The 17,469-nt window shown below is 43.8% G+C and overlaps 2 protein-coding genes across 11 annotated transcripts in view; one reads left to right on the top strand and one right to left on the bottom strand.

Annotated features, from left to right (window-relative positions):
* ZWILCH (zwilch kinetochore protein) overlaps positions 1 to 1,618 on the top strand; it is a 42,042-nt gene extending 40,424 nt beyond the window's left edge. For all 10 annotated transcript variants that reach the window (XM_081511810.1, XM_081511808.1, XM_081511811.1 and 7 more), the window contains one exon: positions 457 to 1,618. The gene's annotated coding sequence lies outside the window, so the exon portion shown is untranslated. The remainder of the gene's footprint in view (positions 1 to 456) is intronic.
* LCTL (lactase like) lies at positions 392 to 16,540 on the bottom strand. The gene is made up of 13 exons (XM_081511813.1): positions 16,423 to 16,540; positions 15,634 to 15,797; positions 14,981 to 15,068; positions 14,378 to 14,487; positions 12,627 to 12,755; positions 12,429 to 12,524; positions 10,997 to 11,051; positions 10,745 to 10,906; positions 4,529 to 4,803; positions 3,600 to 3,726; positions 3,223 to 3,422; positions 2,427 to 2,490; positions 392 to 744 (listed from the first exon to the last, which is right to left on the bottom strand). Exons 1-13 carry the CDS (start codon positions 16,538 to 16,540, stop codon positions 629 to 631), a joined length of 1,704 nt encoding a protein of 567 aa, XP_081367939.1. The 3' UTR covers positions 392 to 628.
* Positions 16,541 to 17,469: the final 929 nt, after the last annotated feature.

Genomic DNA, 17,469 nt, shown 5'->3' on the forward strand with positions numbered 1-17,469 from the left:
GTCCACATCTAGTGCTTTTGCATGATTGCCTGAAAGGGGTGTCATCTAAAGGATTGAGTTTGTCTGTCATATGTAGCGCAGTCCTAATGTGGTAATCATTTCTACATTAAAATAATATTTCCAGACAGATTTTATTTTTTTTTTTATTTTTTATGTTTTTGGGTTGTTTTGGCCACAAGGCATGTGGGATCTTAGCTCCCCACCAGAGATCAAACTTGCACCCCCTGCAGTAGAAAGTGGAAGTGTTCACCACTGGACCACCAGCGAAGTCCCAGGACAGATTTTAAAAAGAGACAAATCATAAAACCGTTTGTGCAGTATGATCCCTTTCTGCAAAATAAAAATCCGTGCATAATATACAGCAAAATACTAACACTGACTTTGAGAAGGGTGAGATTACAGGTGATTTTTATTTCATTTACACTTTCTTTTAATTTTCTAATTCTTAAATCCTAGCTCAAACCACCCCCCCAAAAAAAAATGGAGAGAGGTAATGGGAAGGTAATTATCACAAAACCTGAAAACAGAGATGTGCCTAAACCTTTAAAGGAGAAAAAGGAGAAAGATGCTGAAGAAGATCCTGACGGTTCTCTCTGAAAGACGCAGCTGCACCACGAGTGACCATGTCTCAGCCCAGACTCCGCAGGAGAAGCATCAGGAGAACTGCAGCGATTAATATACAGAGGGTGCAGACTGTCGGTACCACGATCTCTGTCACGATCTGCATGTAACTTAGCAAAGGCTCTGCAGTGAGTGGGGAGAGACCAACACAGCAGATGAGAAGGTGAATGCAGCTTCATCCTGAAAGCTTCAGCTGTCCGGAAAAACTTGGAACATGGCATCATCACACTTGCTAATTCTTCTCATTTGCTATAAAAATGAGAACCTGGTATACTAAATGTTGTAAAAAATTATGTAAGGGCTTTGTAAGATATTTTTGAAAATATGGATAAAGAATGCTGACTCTTGGTTCTTCAGTAGTATGATAAAGTCTATATGTATGTCAATGCTTGTGCTTACTCAGAATATTAGCAGCCATATTCCTCAGCTTCTATAATTCTTATTGGGGCGATTTAGATGATATTGGGTGCGTTCAGGGTGGTATGGCCGTGGACTCATTGGAGGGATTTAGGGAAAAAAATTCCTTGAAAAATATTTGCAGCTTTTCAAAGGTGTGATTGTATATCTTAAGAGGTGTAGGAATTTCTATATTTAAAAATTTTATGGTAATTCTTACAATAGCTAAATAATTTTAAGAGTTAAATGATAAAGATTATTTCATGTGCATTAATATTGTGGTAGACATTTATGAAATGCCTGCTTTTAGGTTTTGTGCCAGGCACCCTTGGTTACTGAGATAAATAAGGCACAGACCCTGTTCTCATGGAGCTTGTGGGCTCAGTAGTAAATTCTACATCATGTTTCTGTATTATTTTTAATTTAATGGAATATACATCTTTAATATTGCTTGATGATTTAGATGGGGGGGGGACAGTGGTATATTGGCCTGTAAAAATAGCTGAGTTGGTAGGATTTGAGCTAGCATTTTCCACCTCTGATACCACATTCAAGATGAATTTGTTAAATGTGCGTAACAGTAAAAAAAAGTTTGTTAAAACAGGAAGTGTATTTCTCTCGTTGCCCTTATGTATGGTGGTTTAGTTGCTAAGTTATCTCTGACTTTTGCGACCCCATGGACTGTAGCCTTCCAGGCTTCTCTGTCCATGGGATTCCCAGGCCAGAATACTGGAGTGGGTTGCTATTTCCTTCTCCTGGGGATCTTCCCAATCCAGGAATCGAACCCCGGTCTCCTTCATTGCAGGCAGACTGACTGAGCTACAAAGGAAGCCCCTTATATATAAAAACAAACTACAAAGAAACAGATGATATGCTTTGGCATTTCTTGATGCGTGTTTACTATCCTGCTTATTCTACATCTCTGACCCTTTTAGATCCTGTTGCATTAGAAATGCCTTCTGTGAGAGCAAGGACCTTGTTTTGTTTATTGCTATGTCCCCAGGGCTTAAAACACCCTTGAGCCAATAGTGATTGTTTAATAATTACTTGCTGAGTGAGTGAATATAATGTCTAGAGTGTTCTTGGATTTTTCTTCATTCCGTTTGGTAGAATGGTTGAATTTCTCCCTCCTTCCAACAGCCCACTATAACAGTAGTAGATTTATAAATTTACAGTATGATTCAGATTTAAACTAGAGTAGATAAAATATTTCTTTTTCATGGTAGATTTTTAGAAAATATTTTAAATGGTGATAGAAATTTGACATTGCTTCAAAGTAAAGGGAAAAAGTCCATTTCTAATCATGTGGTTTTGGAAGATTGGCTTAAGGTGGGTCCACATTTTGAGATTTTGGTAATACTACTACATTCATTAATTACATGGTTTAATCATCAAAGACTTAAACTCACCTGCAGCAAGCATCTGGTTGTTGATAGAGCAAATTTCCAAGGCTTTGAAGTACCAACTTTCCACCTAATAAAAACCCACTTGGTAAGTAAAGTTGTCTTAGACTATGTTTCCACTGTTTAAAATCATTTTTGGAATAGTGTGGGGTAAAACATTTTTTAAGAATCTGCTTATAGTTTAAATCAGTTAATATTTATTGAATGCCTATGTGCATCATTGTGAGGCAGCCAAAGAACAGTCTTTATTCTTATAATCGAGCTATCTTTTTCTAATAATGCAATTACTATCTTTTCTAGTAATGCAAAAATAGTGAGTACCTGATAACTATCAGTCACTGCTTCTATTTATAGTCCAACTAGGCTCACCCTAAAAGAATGTTGATAAACAAATGAGATTTTTTCAAAAGAAGACACTCTAAATTACAACGTACATTCCCTGCCATTGGGTGCAACAGCATAGAGAATAGAGAGCTGATAGAAAAATGTGTAGGTTATAGAAAATGGGAGGTTTTATAGAATATTTTTTATTATTGTAATCTCATTTTGGAAACAGTGCACTTGTTTCCCACTGTGCCATTTGGTGGGAAAAGAAGTGAAAAATTTTAATCACTCTAGTCTGCTCTTAATGCTCTGTGTGCTAGGATTGCATTGTCCTTACCCCCATTCCAAGCAAATAAGCAAGGAGGGGAAAAAACACCGGGCTCTGTTCCAGATACCCCTGTGAGGTGCTTGCTAAACTCTGTACTCCAGTTACCTAGTTCTAAAATCCAGAAAGAATAACATTGAGAATTATTCCTACCTCTCTAGGATTGGGAAACCCATTGGCGGTGATAATCCTCTTGTAATATTCAACTGAAGCCTTTGGATAGCGCGGTCTATTTTTCTTGTTGAAATCAATATAGTAGAATCCATATCTATCTGAGTATCCTCTCTCCCATTCAAACTTATCCAACAGAGACCAGGAAGTATACCCTTTTACATTAGCACCGTCTTTGATAGCTGCAAAGACATTTTATTCCATTTTGAATATGTTTTATTTTCTTTGAAAAACAGTATTGTGAAGATAACCTTAAATATTTTCATTTATGAGATTTAGAAACAACTTTTAGTCAATCAGTGATATCAAATTTTGCCCAAGTTGAATAAAAAAATATGTGAAGACAGTTTGTATCTTACCTTTTAGCATTTCATTTGTGTATCCTTTAATATATTGAATTCTCCACTCATCACACAATTGGGTACACTGTAATTTTTGAGATGCTCCATTTTCTGTCACATATATGAGTGGATTGCCGTATTGAGTCTGGAAGGAATCATGGCAACACATATTGAAGCCTGCCATATTCTAATTGGGCATGTTTGGCATTTAGTAGATGCCAGTTAGCATGTTTATTTAGAGGTGAATGTAGGTAGAAGGCAAGTTCATATAGAAAAAAATTATATATATATATGTGTATATTTATTTTTGGCTGCACCATGAAGCAAATGGGATCTTAATTTCCTGACCAGGGATTGAAACTGCCCCCTGCATCCCTGCACTGGAAGCATGGAGTCTTAACCACTGAACCACCAGGGAAGTCTCAGAAGAATTCATTTCTTGACAAGCCATCATTTTAGAGAAAATATGCTTCAGGTCTTTTTTTGTCCATATATTCCATTATAGGTGAGAAGGGCAGAAAAATAAGTAGGAGATTTTTGAAGTTTTATTTATAAATGTATATAGTATCTATCACATGTAATCATTGTTATATGTGATATATATGCATATTACATGAATATAATTTATATAAGATATAACAACCATGTATAAGATCTCTATAGATGATTATTAGTAGACATTCATCTTTTTTTTGGCCATGCTGTGTACCATGTGGGATCTTAGTTCCCTGACCAAAGATTGGACCTGTGACCCCTGCAATGGAAGTTGAGAGTCTTAACCATTGGATCACTAAGAAAGTCCACATTAGTCTTTCTTTAAGGCCTATATCTAGTAGCTTCTGAAGTGTAACTGGGTTTTAAAATTAACTTGAAGATGTAGGCACTTGAGCTTATGCTGTAAAAACATGAATTCAGGTAAAAAATGTCCTTCAGCTTAATGTAGTCACCTGAGCAAAGTTGAGAAGCCTCCGAAATCCCCATGGCACAGAATATAGCCATTTAGATCCCAGATCAGGCCAGTTTGGGTCAACCAGTTCTACCAAGTCACGATCATTCTGGTAGCTGGGCCCCTGGCCAGAGGGATAGTTCCTTTCCGTGATGTACCGGGTCGTAAAATGACCTAAGCCCAAGAAGTCAGATGTGCCTTTAATGTAGCTCTTCTCCTGGAGTGAGAACACTGGCAATCTTGACATTTCCAGGCCTTGCTCTGCACTCTTTCTTCCTAATGAGGAAAAAAGTAGAATTTAACCAAGTTTTATTTTCTCACAGTCATTCTGTTGTCAGGTACCACGATGATAGTGGTGTGTTCACATGAAAGCCATTATCCAGATCCTGGGCTTTGGAATGCATCAGCATGGAAATCATACTCTTAGCCTTTCAAACTGGAATTTCGTCATTGGAATGCTAGCCAAAATTTTTTCAGTTCATATTGCTTGAAAGTAATATTTTCACAGATTACTCAGTAAGTGGTGTATGGAAAATTGTGCAGCTATCTGGAAAAAATGTAGAACTAGGTTATTCTTTACATCAAAAATTGGTAATTTTGTTTGCCTTTGGGAAGGAAGGGAACTGGAGGCCAGTGGTACTCTGGCCAGTGGGGGAGAGACAGTCACGTTCAGGCCTCGTGGTGGTGTTAGCTGGTACCACCTCTGTGTTGGGCAGTGTCCTCGCTTTCAAAATTGTAAAAGTGTATGTCCTTTCACTGACCAATTCTAAATCTACTTATCCTACACTGCTCATGTAAAAAGATGTATGTACAAGGATCTTCATTAGCAAAAGATTGGAAGCAACCTGAAGGTCTGTCAGGAGAGACTGATTAATAAGTAAGTGATGGGATGTGTTACATCAGTACCATACTCTGCAGCCATTAGAATGAATGAGGCGGTGTTTCATATACCAGCATAGATGAGTGCCAAGATGGATGCTCGAGTGAAACAAATATGGAGAGCATTATGAATATATAAGTATGTACACATACCAAGCAGCAGTGTTTTTTGCTTATGCATGCACAATCCATCTCTGAAAGTGTACTTCCTTCTTGGGAGGACAGGAACAGTGAGGTGGGGGAGGGAAGGAAGCTTAACCTTTTCACTTTTTGTAGTTAAAAAAAATTTTTTTTTAATTTTCTACACTAACATTGATGTTCGCACCATCCTTAAGGGTAGATTCACCATTATGTTCAAAAAAAGAAATATTTTAGAGACAAGTTCCATAGTTTGAGGCTTAAAGAAAGACATAAATTAAGGTCAGAAGTTTGCTGCCTCCAAAACATACAAAATGAGTGCTCAGGTTAAGACTTTATTCATAGAAAGCTTAGTAAACGGCTGTCATCCTCACTGTCATGACCCTCACCATCATCTTTGTTTTTACATCATTCTGTTTCATTCTGTGTTTCTTGAGAACTACACCTAGATGTTCAAAAGATATACTTTGAAACATGTCCTTGTATAAACTACTCAAAAAAAGTTTAAGTCAATGTATAAAGGAAAGTAACATTTTTATGAGTTGATAACTAAAATGCAGTCATAAAAATGTTTCCAAAGAGGTTACTGGTTTAGATTAAATGAGTGAAAAGATTGTATTATTAAATCCATTTAAATATGAAACATTATTTTCAATTATATTTAGGAACTTGAGAAAAACCATAGGAATTGTCACTGTAGTGTCTACTACAATAACCACTCACCATATGTGGCTATTGGAATATGGCTTAATGTGAGTGCATCTTCAACTCAGTCACACTGAAGGATTGAACTTTTAATTTTGTTTGATTGGAATTTAAATAGACGCAACTGGCTACTGGCTCTCATATTGAACAGCACAGGTATAGGGCATGTAGAACATTTACATGATCACCAAAAGTTCTGTTGCACAGTACTGGTCTAGAATTACCTTTCTTCATGTATTTATTGTGAATGAAGGAGTGCTTCAGAGATACCTGGGAGTAATTTGCGAATGAGATTTCAGGCAGAGTGCTTTCACTACTAAAGAAAATATTTTCTGGCTAATCCTGTTATCTTAAAATGTAAATTATGGGAGTAGGTCTGTCTTTTACAAGGATTATATAACAATAATGTATCCTGCCTGAGGACAGTCTCTGAATTAAACATGGCTAATCCTGTTATCTTAAAATGTAAATTATGGGAATAGGTCTGGTGAAGTCTTTACAACCTCCAGACATTCTTTTGATTCATTGGAGAGTATATAACTCCACTGCTAACACTAGCCAAGGGGGTACTCTTTCTGCCCCCTTCTGATGCCTATGTCAGAAGCTTTCTCTATCTCCTTTATACTTTAATAAAACTTTATTACACACACACACACAAAGAAAATATTAACTTTTGTCAACTATAGTCAATAATGCTGGAGAAAAAAAAGAAAAAACTACTTAGAAGATCCTTCTTTCCACATTGTATAAAGGAAAAATTGAGCCCTGTTCTCACTTGAATTATCAGAGTTGGAGTTGGTGGGGTCTAGGTTTACTGACGTTAAGCCCAAGAACTTCTCTAGGATAAGTAATCAGTTTGGCTCTTTAATACAATCTCGTGGCGCCTGCAGTGGCTTCTGAGGGTCCCGAGAGCAAACACAGCATGTGAATGATGGGGTGTGTCTGTAGGAATGTTCCATGTGGGCACTGTCCCATCTGAGGGCTTTTTTCTTACACATCTTCAGGAATGATTTTCTCAAGATTTTGAGTGTATATTGCACAGATATGTCACAGAACTGGTTGTTGTCAAAAGATTTTTAGAGATTATTTTGTCTAATTCCTTCACTTTTTTTTAACTTAAAGTTTCTTTTTGTTTTAATGTTTAACATAGGCAAAATTATTTGTAAGTCAATACATTTTTAAAGAATTCTGCATGTTCTGGTTCTTTCCACTGGCAATCACCTTAGTTCCTCCAGTCATAATTTCCAAGATAATACAGCCCTTTCAAAAAGATTTGCTCAATCCACAGCTGTCATGTCAGTCAGCCCACAGTTCTTTTAGTTGGGCCTCTTTGATCTCCATTGGAATAGATACACACTTCAAAACTCCCCACCTATAATCTTTGAGATCCATTTTCCTCAAACAATTTATTTTAGGACCCTTGAAGTTAAAGATAGCAAGTACATTACTATATAGTCCTTCATCTTTTCTAATATTGAAAAGTCTTGTTATATCCAATTTTTACTCATTAGCCTAGCAAAAAATGTTATCAGTCTTACTCACCACTTCAATAGAATAACAATGATGGAAGCAAAACTTGCATTCTTAATGTGGCCACATTAACAATTTATGGACACTAATCCCTTCATTTTTAGATGATAAAGAGACAGGAAGAGGTGAAGCACCTTGCCCAGAATCACTCACTGGTTAGTGACCGAGTTGGAATTAGAACTTGCTGCCAACTCATCTAGAGAAGTCTGATAAATAAAGGGGAAATTTTTGATACATTGATGCAAACATTCTTAGTCAAACATTAAAATAATGTTGATGTGTGAGATTTTAATCTATTTCACTGTCATCCTTGCCTTTTTCTAGGGAGGCTGAAACCAAATCGTAAGTACATGTTTTAGATTGGCCAGACACCACTGGCTGCCTATCCAGTAGTCCCATGCTGGTCTGCTTCCATGTTCTCCTTCTCACCCTCTTTCCCAGGGCTACATCCTTTCTGTAAGTCTTAGTCGTCCCCCGCCCTCCCCCCCCCCGCCCTGCCTCTGAGGCTCTAGTCCTGGTGGTCAAGGGCACCTTAGGGCTAGTGACAATTCTGTCCCCTGAGGCACAAAGGGGACAGAGAACTGTACAAAAAAGACTTTCATGATACAGATAACCACGATGGTTCGATCACTCACCTAGAGCCAGACATCCTGGAATGTGAAGTCAGGTGGGCCTTAGGAAGCATCACTACGAGCAAAGCTAGTGGAGGTGATGGAATTCCAGTAGAGCTATTTCAAATCCTGAAAGATGATGCTGTGAAAGTGCTGCACTCAAGATGCCAGCAAATTTGGAAAACTCAGCAGTGGCCACAGGACTGGAAAAGGTCAGTTTTCATTCCAATCCCAAAGAAAGGCAATGCCAAAGAATGCTCAAACTACTGCACAATTGCACTCATCTCACACGCTAGTAAAGTAATGCTTAGAATTCTCCAAGCCAGGCTTCAGCAATATGTGAACCATGAACTTTCAGATGTTCAAGCTGGTTTTAGAAAAGGAAGAGGAACCAGAGATTAAATTGCCAACATTCACTGTGTCATCAAAAAGCAAGAGAGTTCCAGAAAAAAATATGTATTTCTGTTTTATTGATTATGCCAAAGCCTTTGACTGTGTGGATCACAATAAACTATGGAAAATTCTTCAAGAAATGGAAATACCAAACCACTTGACCTGTCTCTTGAGAAATCTGTATGCAGGTCAGGAAGCAACAGTTAGAACTGAACATGGAACAACAGACTGGTTCCAAATCGGGAAAGGAGTACATCAAGGCTGTATATTGTCACCCTGCTTATTTAACTTATATGCAGAGTAAATCATGAGAAATGCTGGACTGGGTGAGGCACAAGCTGGAATCAAGATTGCCGGGAGAAATATCAATAACCTCAGATATGCAGATGCCACCACCTTTATGGCAGAAAGTGAAGAAGAACTAGAGAGCCTCTTGATGAAGTGAAAGAGGAGAGTGAAAAATGTTGGCTTAAAGCTCAACATTCAGAAAACTAAGATCATGGCATCCGGTCCCATCACTTCATGGCAAATAGATGGGGAAACAGTGGAAACAGTGAGAGACTTTATTTTTTGGGGCTCCAACATCACTGCAGATGGTGACTGCAGCCATGAAATTTAAAGATGCTTACTCCGTGGAAGGAAAGTTATGACCAACCTAGACAGCTTATTAAAAAGCAGAGGCATTACTTTGCCAACAAAGTCCATCTAGTCAAGGCTATGGTTTTTCCAGTAGTCATGAATGGGTATGAGAGTTGAACTATAAAGAAAGCTGAGTGCTGAAGAATTGATGCTTTTGAACTGTGGTGTTGGAGAAGACTCTTGAGAGTCCCTTGGACTGCAAGGAGATCCAACCAGTCCATCCTAAAGAAAATCAGTCCTGAATATTCATTGGAAGCCCTGATGTTGAAGCTGAAACTCCAATAATTTGGCCACCTGATGTAAAGAACTGACTCATTTGAAAAGACCCTGATGCTGTGAAAGATGGAAGGTGGGAGGAGAAGGGGACGACAGAGGATTAGATGGTTGGATGGCATCACCGACTCAATGGACATGAGTTTGAGTGGACTCCGGGTGTGGTGATGGACAGGGAGGCTTGGCCTGTTGCAGTCCATGGGGTCGCAAAGAGTAGGACATGACTGAATTGAACTGAAATGAGGCTCAAATTGAACTGAAAGTCAGCTGGAAGTAGAAGCTGTTTCTTAGGAAGATTTTCCTTGTTCTTAAAAACATGATAGTACTATTCCCTTTTTTTCTGCTTCAGAGTGTTGATATACACAGATGTGATGCCTGGAGCTGCTGTAGCCATCTTGTGGCCTTGGAAAGTAGATGATGAGTTAGCTAAAAGTGCCAGAGTGGAAAGATGAAATGAATCTGGGTTCCCAAAGACATCCCTGAGGGCTGAATTAACTACCTGTGGATCACCCTTTTCTGGATTTCAGGTAAGATGATAAATCCTCTACTTTTCAATCCATTTTATTTGGAGTTTTCTATGAAGTGGCAGTTAAAAACGTTGAACCTATAGCATTGTCTTTATTCTCTTCCCTGACACTGTGAAGACCAGAACTTGGAAAGTATTCCTCAAGGGACAAAAAGAACCAGCAATAGGATTGACTCCACCCAAGACCGTGTCTTTGACTCCTCACTCCTACTTCGCTGCATTTGGATGGAGTGGAGTGGGGAGGAGAAGACAGGACAACAGAACACAGAGGAGAGCAGCTCAGAGAATTGCTGTTTTTCCCCTGGATTCTGATATTCTCACTTTCCAGGTCTAGAAGCTTGTTTGGGTGTCCCTCACCCTTCCGGTTCAAATAGCCAGTTCTCATTTCTTTGGGGGCTGGGTTACCCCTTGAGCACTTCACCCAAACCAGCCCAGTGTTCTCTCCCCCTGACTTCCCATCCTTTCGCTCGAGCTCCATACTGTTGCTGTAGTATCTGGAGTCTGAAAAGGTGACATGGCTCACCGATATGGTCCTTCATGACTTGAGGGTAGTCACCGGCGTAAATGGGGTTGGCAAACCAGCCCAGGCAGAAATGTAGGTATCTCTCGGCAGCCTCTATGTCCTTGGGGTTACTAAGGTCCACAGGTTCCCCCCAGTCGCAGTTTAATGAAATCCCCACCAGACCTTAAAAGAAAGAAAAGCGGGTGACAGGCAGAATGACACTGCTCCCCTGGTCACTCGTCGGTTCTCAGTGCTCTTGGTAGTAAGACTCACCTTGCTGCTGACTGCGCCACGTGTCATTGTAAGCATGCCAGACTTGGGCGTGGGCCTGAAAGAGAAAGGAGTCCTTCGGAGGTGCCTACCTTATCCATTTCTCTCCTCCCTTTCAACCAAAGGTGGGCTTTCTCTCCTTTCTAACTCTGGAGATCATTTTAAATTTTATCCTTTTCATGAGTCCAGTACTGATTAGCCCAATCTATAGTCTCCCTTCCTCTGACCTCTGTTTTCTTTGTACTATGGAGGAAACTTGGTCTAAATCTAGCATGAGCACATAAGCCACCACTTTGGGTTATTTATTGTTTCTAAGATTTTTGCTAACATGTCTGTTTTGTTCCTGGCTGTCCTGTGCTGTCACTAGGCATTACTTTCAACATACATACTCAGGAAATTAGGAAAACACCAAGCATCTGAAACAGTGTTGAGAAATAGAATGCAAAATGTGCCAACCTGCCTTTTCTCCACATTCTCCCCCAGGGACCCACTGATGTCTTCAGAGCTCTGCCCTTTAAATATTCACAGTTAAAGAAATCCTAAGCTAAATAGGCAAAGAATGAGAAAGTTCTCTTGCTGACATGAATTTGAGGGTCCGGTATGTCCCCAGTGGTCCCTTGCCTGCCCACTTGATCAAATTGTCCACCCTCTGTTGAGAGACCATTGGGGGCCACCCCATCATGCCTTGCATCCATTCCCCAGTCATCATCACCTGGACCCTCATATATGTCCTGGAATGGGACCCATTCCTTTGCCCGCTTCTCAGGCCTTTCTGATAGTTTATAATTCACCTTCAGCATCCCCTCTGTGTCCTCCTCAGTTTTTGCCCTAACTGAGCCTGGCTGCCGCTACAGACCACCGCAGCCACTGCAGCTCTTTCCAGCAGATGCCATTTTTTCCCCTCACACCCCACATACCTTAGGAGAGTGTCTGCCTTGCTCTTTGTTGTTGTTTCCAAATGATTTCTCCTTCCTCCTCCAAAAACTCCAGATCCTTTGAAGTCCATGCTATCAGACAAGCACTCCTAACCCCTTCCTTCTGCTGTCCTTCACCAACCTCCTCTTACTTCTGCTCATGCACTGAAGATTTTTGCCCCAGCTCACTGTCATCCCCCTTTCCTCCTGTCACCATGCCCCACAAGACAGTTTAGACCTGTAGGTAACAAGTTTTCACACTCATAGGCTCCAGCCCCTTGACCAGATTGCCAGCTCTAGGGAGCAGTCCTGGCATCTGGGCTGCAGTGTCCAGCAGAGCACTGGACGGGACCCTCCCTCATAGGTGCTCATGGAAGGGAAGGGGACAGTGCACAGGTGTGAAGGTATGAGACGTCCGAGGACTAGGCTCAGACTCGGGCCCCTGCGGCAGGCTTAGCTGTCACTGGGGCTCACCGCTCCACCTTGACCCCGGCCTTCACTCCCAGAAGAACCCACCTCACCTTAATGACATGATGTGCCGCCTTGTACAGGCCCGTGCCCTGGAGTTTCAGGCCAGGTGCGTGGTGGCCCGTCTCGTAGCCCCTTTCTGCCATTGTCTGCAGGGATGGCAAGTGGGGACCACAGGACCCGTGAGAAGTGATAGGGTGCACTCTTGGCTGGAAAGTGGGTTTTCCCACCTGGAGTGGGGGTCTGCTTACCCGAGGATCACTGAAAGTAACCCAGTGTTTCACACGGTCCCCAAAAGCCTCAAAGCACAGATTGGCATAATCACTGAAGTAGTTGGCCATGCTCACGTTCTGCCACCCGCCGTACTTGGCCTGGAGCAGCTGCAAACAGAGGGGCAGAGAGAGAAGCAGGTGCCCCAAGTGTCCATCTCCAGAAAAGACTTTTGGGGTCAGTGGGCCAACTCTGTGGGAGAAACTTGGCTGACTGAAGCTACAGAGGATGTTTAGAGGAAAGGGGAGCAAAGATGCAGGGTCTCAGGCATTAAAACTTGAAGATTTAGGGGGGTGGAATGGGTCAGGTGGGAGGGAGGTACAAGAGGGAGGGAACATATGTATATATGTGTAGCTGATTTACTTCATTGTACAGCAGAAGCTTACACAACATCACAACTTTGTAAAGCAATTACACTCCAATAAAGAGAGCGAGAGAAAAGACTTGAAGATAGTGGCAGTGTTTAACTGTAGAGAAATATGGAGACATATTATACCTTACACAAACAAGAGGGAGGAAGCAGAGAAAGTTTGAGATTCTCATGCTTAAAAAGAACTGTATAGAATGAGTATTTAAGAAAAATTGCCAGAGGAAAGAGGTCTGCTCATGAGAAAAGAATCTTGATTATAAATTCTGAAGATATAAAACACAATGCTGGGAATGGGGACTCTGGTTAGAATTTTGAGGGCCATTCAGGGTCTCAGAAACCTCCCAGAATCCTCTGTCATGAGAGCAGTACTGCTTCCTTCAGGGCAGGGCTCTCTCCCACCCAAGGGCATTTGCTCATCATGCAAGATTTCCCCAAGATTCATCGCTCCATCAAGATTGCCTACTGAACTCGTCTTGGAGGGTTTGAGGGAATGCTAAAGGGGCAGTGACAGTGATTAACCAGGGAGGAAGTTGGAAGGTGGTTTCCAGTTCAGCTCCCTAAAGCCTGCTCTACACCCCCAGCCCCAGCTCAGAGGCCTTCCTCCCACCTCATGCCCAACCCTCCAAAGCATCGATGGAGCTCCATCTTCTCCCTCACACCTCCCTGAAGCCAGTGTCTTGTCCTCTGACCTCCCACCACCCTGTGTCACAGGGAGGTACATAAATGACTCCTCTGCCAGCTGGGCTCTGAGGAACCTTGTGGAACAAATGAAAAACACTTCTTGAATCGTGATGCCTAACAGTGAGGTTCTTACACAGATCACTTGGGAGGGTGGGAGTGCTCATCTTTTGTAAAATTTTTTATTACTTTAGATATTTTTTTGGCATGTGGGATCTTAATTCCCTGACCAGGGGTCACACCTGTGCCTCCTGCATTGGGGGCACCGAGTGTTCACCACTGGACCACCAGGAAAGTCCCAAGGGTGCTCACGTACAAGCACAAACAGTGCTAATTCTAACAAACTAGGGAAAGAAAGGCTAAATAAACTTGTTAATGCCATGAATTCTTACTTAAAAGAGACTTCTTTCTTTATAAGTTTGAGTTGTTGCTTCTAGGTTAAATGTTTTGGGAAACATCAGAATCTTCACTTACCACTTATTACAAACATCAGTTAAATCAGTGTGACCGCCCTGCCATGGGCAAGTTGAGAGATTTCTTCTTCACTTCCTGCCATCTTCCCATCCTGAGCCAGAGCCCAGACTCCAGGCTTTGCCCCTGCCTTGGCCATCCCAAGTGCCCAGAGCAGGCTCCCTCCTGCTGAGCTGAGCTTCCTCTTGGGCCTCTGAGCCTGCACAGCCTCACCTGTGGGAGATCCCAGTGGTGCAAGGTCACGATGGGGGTTATGTTGCTCTTCAGAAGGGCATCGATGAAGTCACTGTAGAATTGGATTCCCTTCCTGTTCACCCCGTCAGCTGAAAGGGAAATAAAAGGGAACTTGATGAGAAAGGATGTTGGCTTTCTGAAGTGCACTATGCCGGGACCCTGGAGCTTTCTGCAGGCCTGAAGGCACACTCAGTCCACCAGCACTTGGGTCTCAGATGGTGGAATAGCTCCTCCTGGGAGTCCAGCCAGGGGTCCCCAACCTCGAGGATCTAATGCCTGATGATCTGAGATGGAGCTGATGTAATAAAAATAGAGAATGCACAGTAGATGCAATGTGCTTGCATCATCCCAAAACCATCCCCCAGAACCATCTGTGGAAAAATTTTCTTCCACAAAACCAGTCCCTGGTGACAAAAAGGTTGGGGACTTCTGAGCCCAGCTACCTTCGGAACCTGCGAGAGATGTGCTGGGGAAACTGTGCCTGTGGGCTGTTCTCCCCACCCAGGACTTGTGGGGTCCCCACCAAGCCAACATGACCAGAAGAGGCCACTCTGGGGCAGAGATAGGGTGGCCTTAGCTCACCTCGGACACCCGTGGGCAGGAGCCGGGGCCAGGAGAGGGAGAAGCGGTAGTGGCTGACGTGCAGCTCCCTCAGCAGAGCGACGTCCTCCTGTGCAGACGGGGGTGGTGCGGGCTGGGTCAGCCGGGCCCTGCCAGGGCGCCTCCTGTCCACACCCCGCATCTACACAACGGGGGTGATGCCACCTCCCCCTGCTTCCTCCTGGGACTATGCCAGGAGTCGAGTAAATGGCAGGATATGGGGGTGCTCTGAGAAATCCGTCAGGGTGCTGGACCCCCAATCCAGAGAGGAAGGTGGGTGCTGGGCAGAGGGAGAGAGGATGAGCTGGCCCCACTGTCTCCATGGGGCCGATTCCCATACAAGGGCCACGATGACCTGTAGGCCCTAGGGTCATGGCCTCGGCCCTTCAGCTGCCCATGGCTCAGGTGGAGCCTGCTTTCTTTTCCTTCTACATCCCACTTACTTTCCCATATCCTGGCACCCCCTCCCCAAGCCCCAGTCACCACCAGCCCCTCCCTGCCCAGCTGCATCGGGGTTGAGGGCGTTCAGCAGAGCACCTGGTTGACACTGTCACTCGGGCTCCCCCAGTATGTCACCTCCCAGCTCTCGCTAGGTGCTGCTCAGTCACACATGCACACACACACCCATCACTCACTTGGACCTTGTAGTAGCTGTTGCAGGCCACGTCTGCTGTCTCGTCCCCGAGCACGTTCCCCTTCCCGCTGTGCGTGAAGGTGTCCCAGATGCTGGGCCCTTTCCCATGCTGGTCCCAGGCACCCTCAGTCTGGAAGGCGGAACTGCCCACACCCCAGGAGAAGCCTGCAGGGGGGAGACCCCAAGCTGGGCACTGAGCCCTCTACCACTCCCCACAGGGGACTGGGATCCTGGGCTGTGCCTCCGGGGCCACAGGACAAGCCCCCTCCCTGGCAGCCTGCCCTGTCTCCCTAGGGGTAGGGGTGGGAGCATGTGTGGCAGGGGGAGGGGAGAGACATAATACATTAAAAGCATTATCTGCACTATTTTAGCTCTGATTGGCATTTACTATCTATATAGTAACTTAAAAAACATATGTTAGGCACTGTAAACACTACATATAAAACAGATAACTAATGAAAAGCTACAGTATAGCACAAGGAGCTCTACTCAATGCTCTGTGGTGACCTAAATGGGAAGGAAATCCAAAAAAGAAGGGATATATGTATACATATAACTAATTCATTTTGCTGTACAGCAGAAACTACCATAAGACTGAAAAGCAACTACACTCCAATAAAAATTAAAAAATCTGTTAGGAACTTTTATTTCAGAACAACTACATGGAGTTATTTTCACCATCCTACCTATAAGGAAGCTGAAACACCAAAACTCCTTGACAGGTCAGCCAGTGTGGGCAAGCTGACAGACAGATGGACAGATGGACAGAGCAACTGAAGAGTGGACATACCAAGTGGGAAGTTTCCATAGTAGAAGGAGGCCTCTTCTGGGGAGTCCTTCCTGGTGGCCCCCAGCCTGGACACCAGCAGTAGCACCCAGCAAAGAGTAACAACCTGCACTGGCTTCATGGCACCCGGCCCTCCCCCATACCTGAAAAAGCACATCTGACAGGTGTCAGCCCGAGCAGCCAAGATTCGGGGTAGGGGGTGCAGATCCTGGCTTGAGGGCAAAGACAAGAGAGGAGGAAGTGGGACTAGGTGGGTGCACTTATCTAATGAAGCATTGGCTCTTTGGGGGGCAGATGCTCCATGGTTTTGCTGGGACACACCAGCACAGGCTGAGACTGGGCTCCAGATACAATACTCAAGTTAGATACTCAGGAGGACAAAGACTGGGCTTGGGGAGCTCTGGGTCTGATGGGCAAGGCTTCAAACCATCCCGTGTCCCTGCCTGACTGGGGAGACCCAACCTATACTCTGCGATGGCTTCAACCCAATGAGGAAACCACTCTGGCTTAGGGATGCTCTAGTCTGACGGGGGAGACAGAACAACCCGCAGAACCCTTGCAGCACCCCATGTACACAATGCGGCCTATACAGAGAGTCAGACCCCTCCCCAAGCCGGGTGTCATGAGAAGCGTCGCCATCCCAGGGTCTTCAGTCCTAAGGGTCAAGGCAATTCCCTTCCCCTGGACTCCCCTCTCTGATGCCAGCCTAGTCAACTTACCTGGGATTATCCTTGGTCCCAGACACCCCCAGAGTAGCAGCTGGTGTCCAGGGCACTCTCCAACTGACCCCCCTAGTGCCTGTGTGCCCCCCTTCCTGACAGCAGAGCCCTCAGTGCAGCGAAGGCTCTGGGTTGGGGGTGTGACCAGTCGCCTAACCCCCCTACAAAGAGCTTCAATAGCCCCAATTCAGTAGAGAGGGCAGGAATGCTGAGCTGGCCAGCAGGGCCTGAGTCAGCAGCCCAGTAACTTGGCCCTGGGCCCAGGGCATCCAGTCAGCCCCTCCCACGGTAAAGGGGAGGCCACCCAGTCCCCTGGTCCCTTCTGGACCTG

This window comes from Giraffa tippelskirchi, chromosome 7 (genome assembly GCF_054371585.1).
Source record: "Giraffa tippelskirchi isolate mGirTip1 chromosome 7, T2T-mGirTip1v1.2.pri, whole genome shotgun sequence".
Lineage (NCBI taxonomy): Eukaryota > Metazoa > Chordata > Mammalia > Artiodactyla > Giraffidae > Giraffa > Giraffa tippelskirchi.

Bases quoted from the DNA above. Each gene is read 5' to 3' on its own strand.
- LCTL (XM_081511813.1), bottom strand. From the start codon at position 16,540: ATGAAGCCAGTGCAGGTTGTTACTCTTTGCTGGGTGCTACTGCTGGTG. The intron at 15,798-16,422 runs GTATGTCCACTC...TCCCCCCTGCAG, and splicing joins CTATGGAAACTTCCCACTTG to GCTTCTCCTGGGGTGTGGGC. The intron at 12,756-14,377 runs GTGAGGCTGTGC...CTCTGTTTGCAG, and splicing joins ACCACTGGGATCTCCCACAG to CTGCTCCAGGCCAAGTACGG.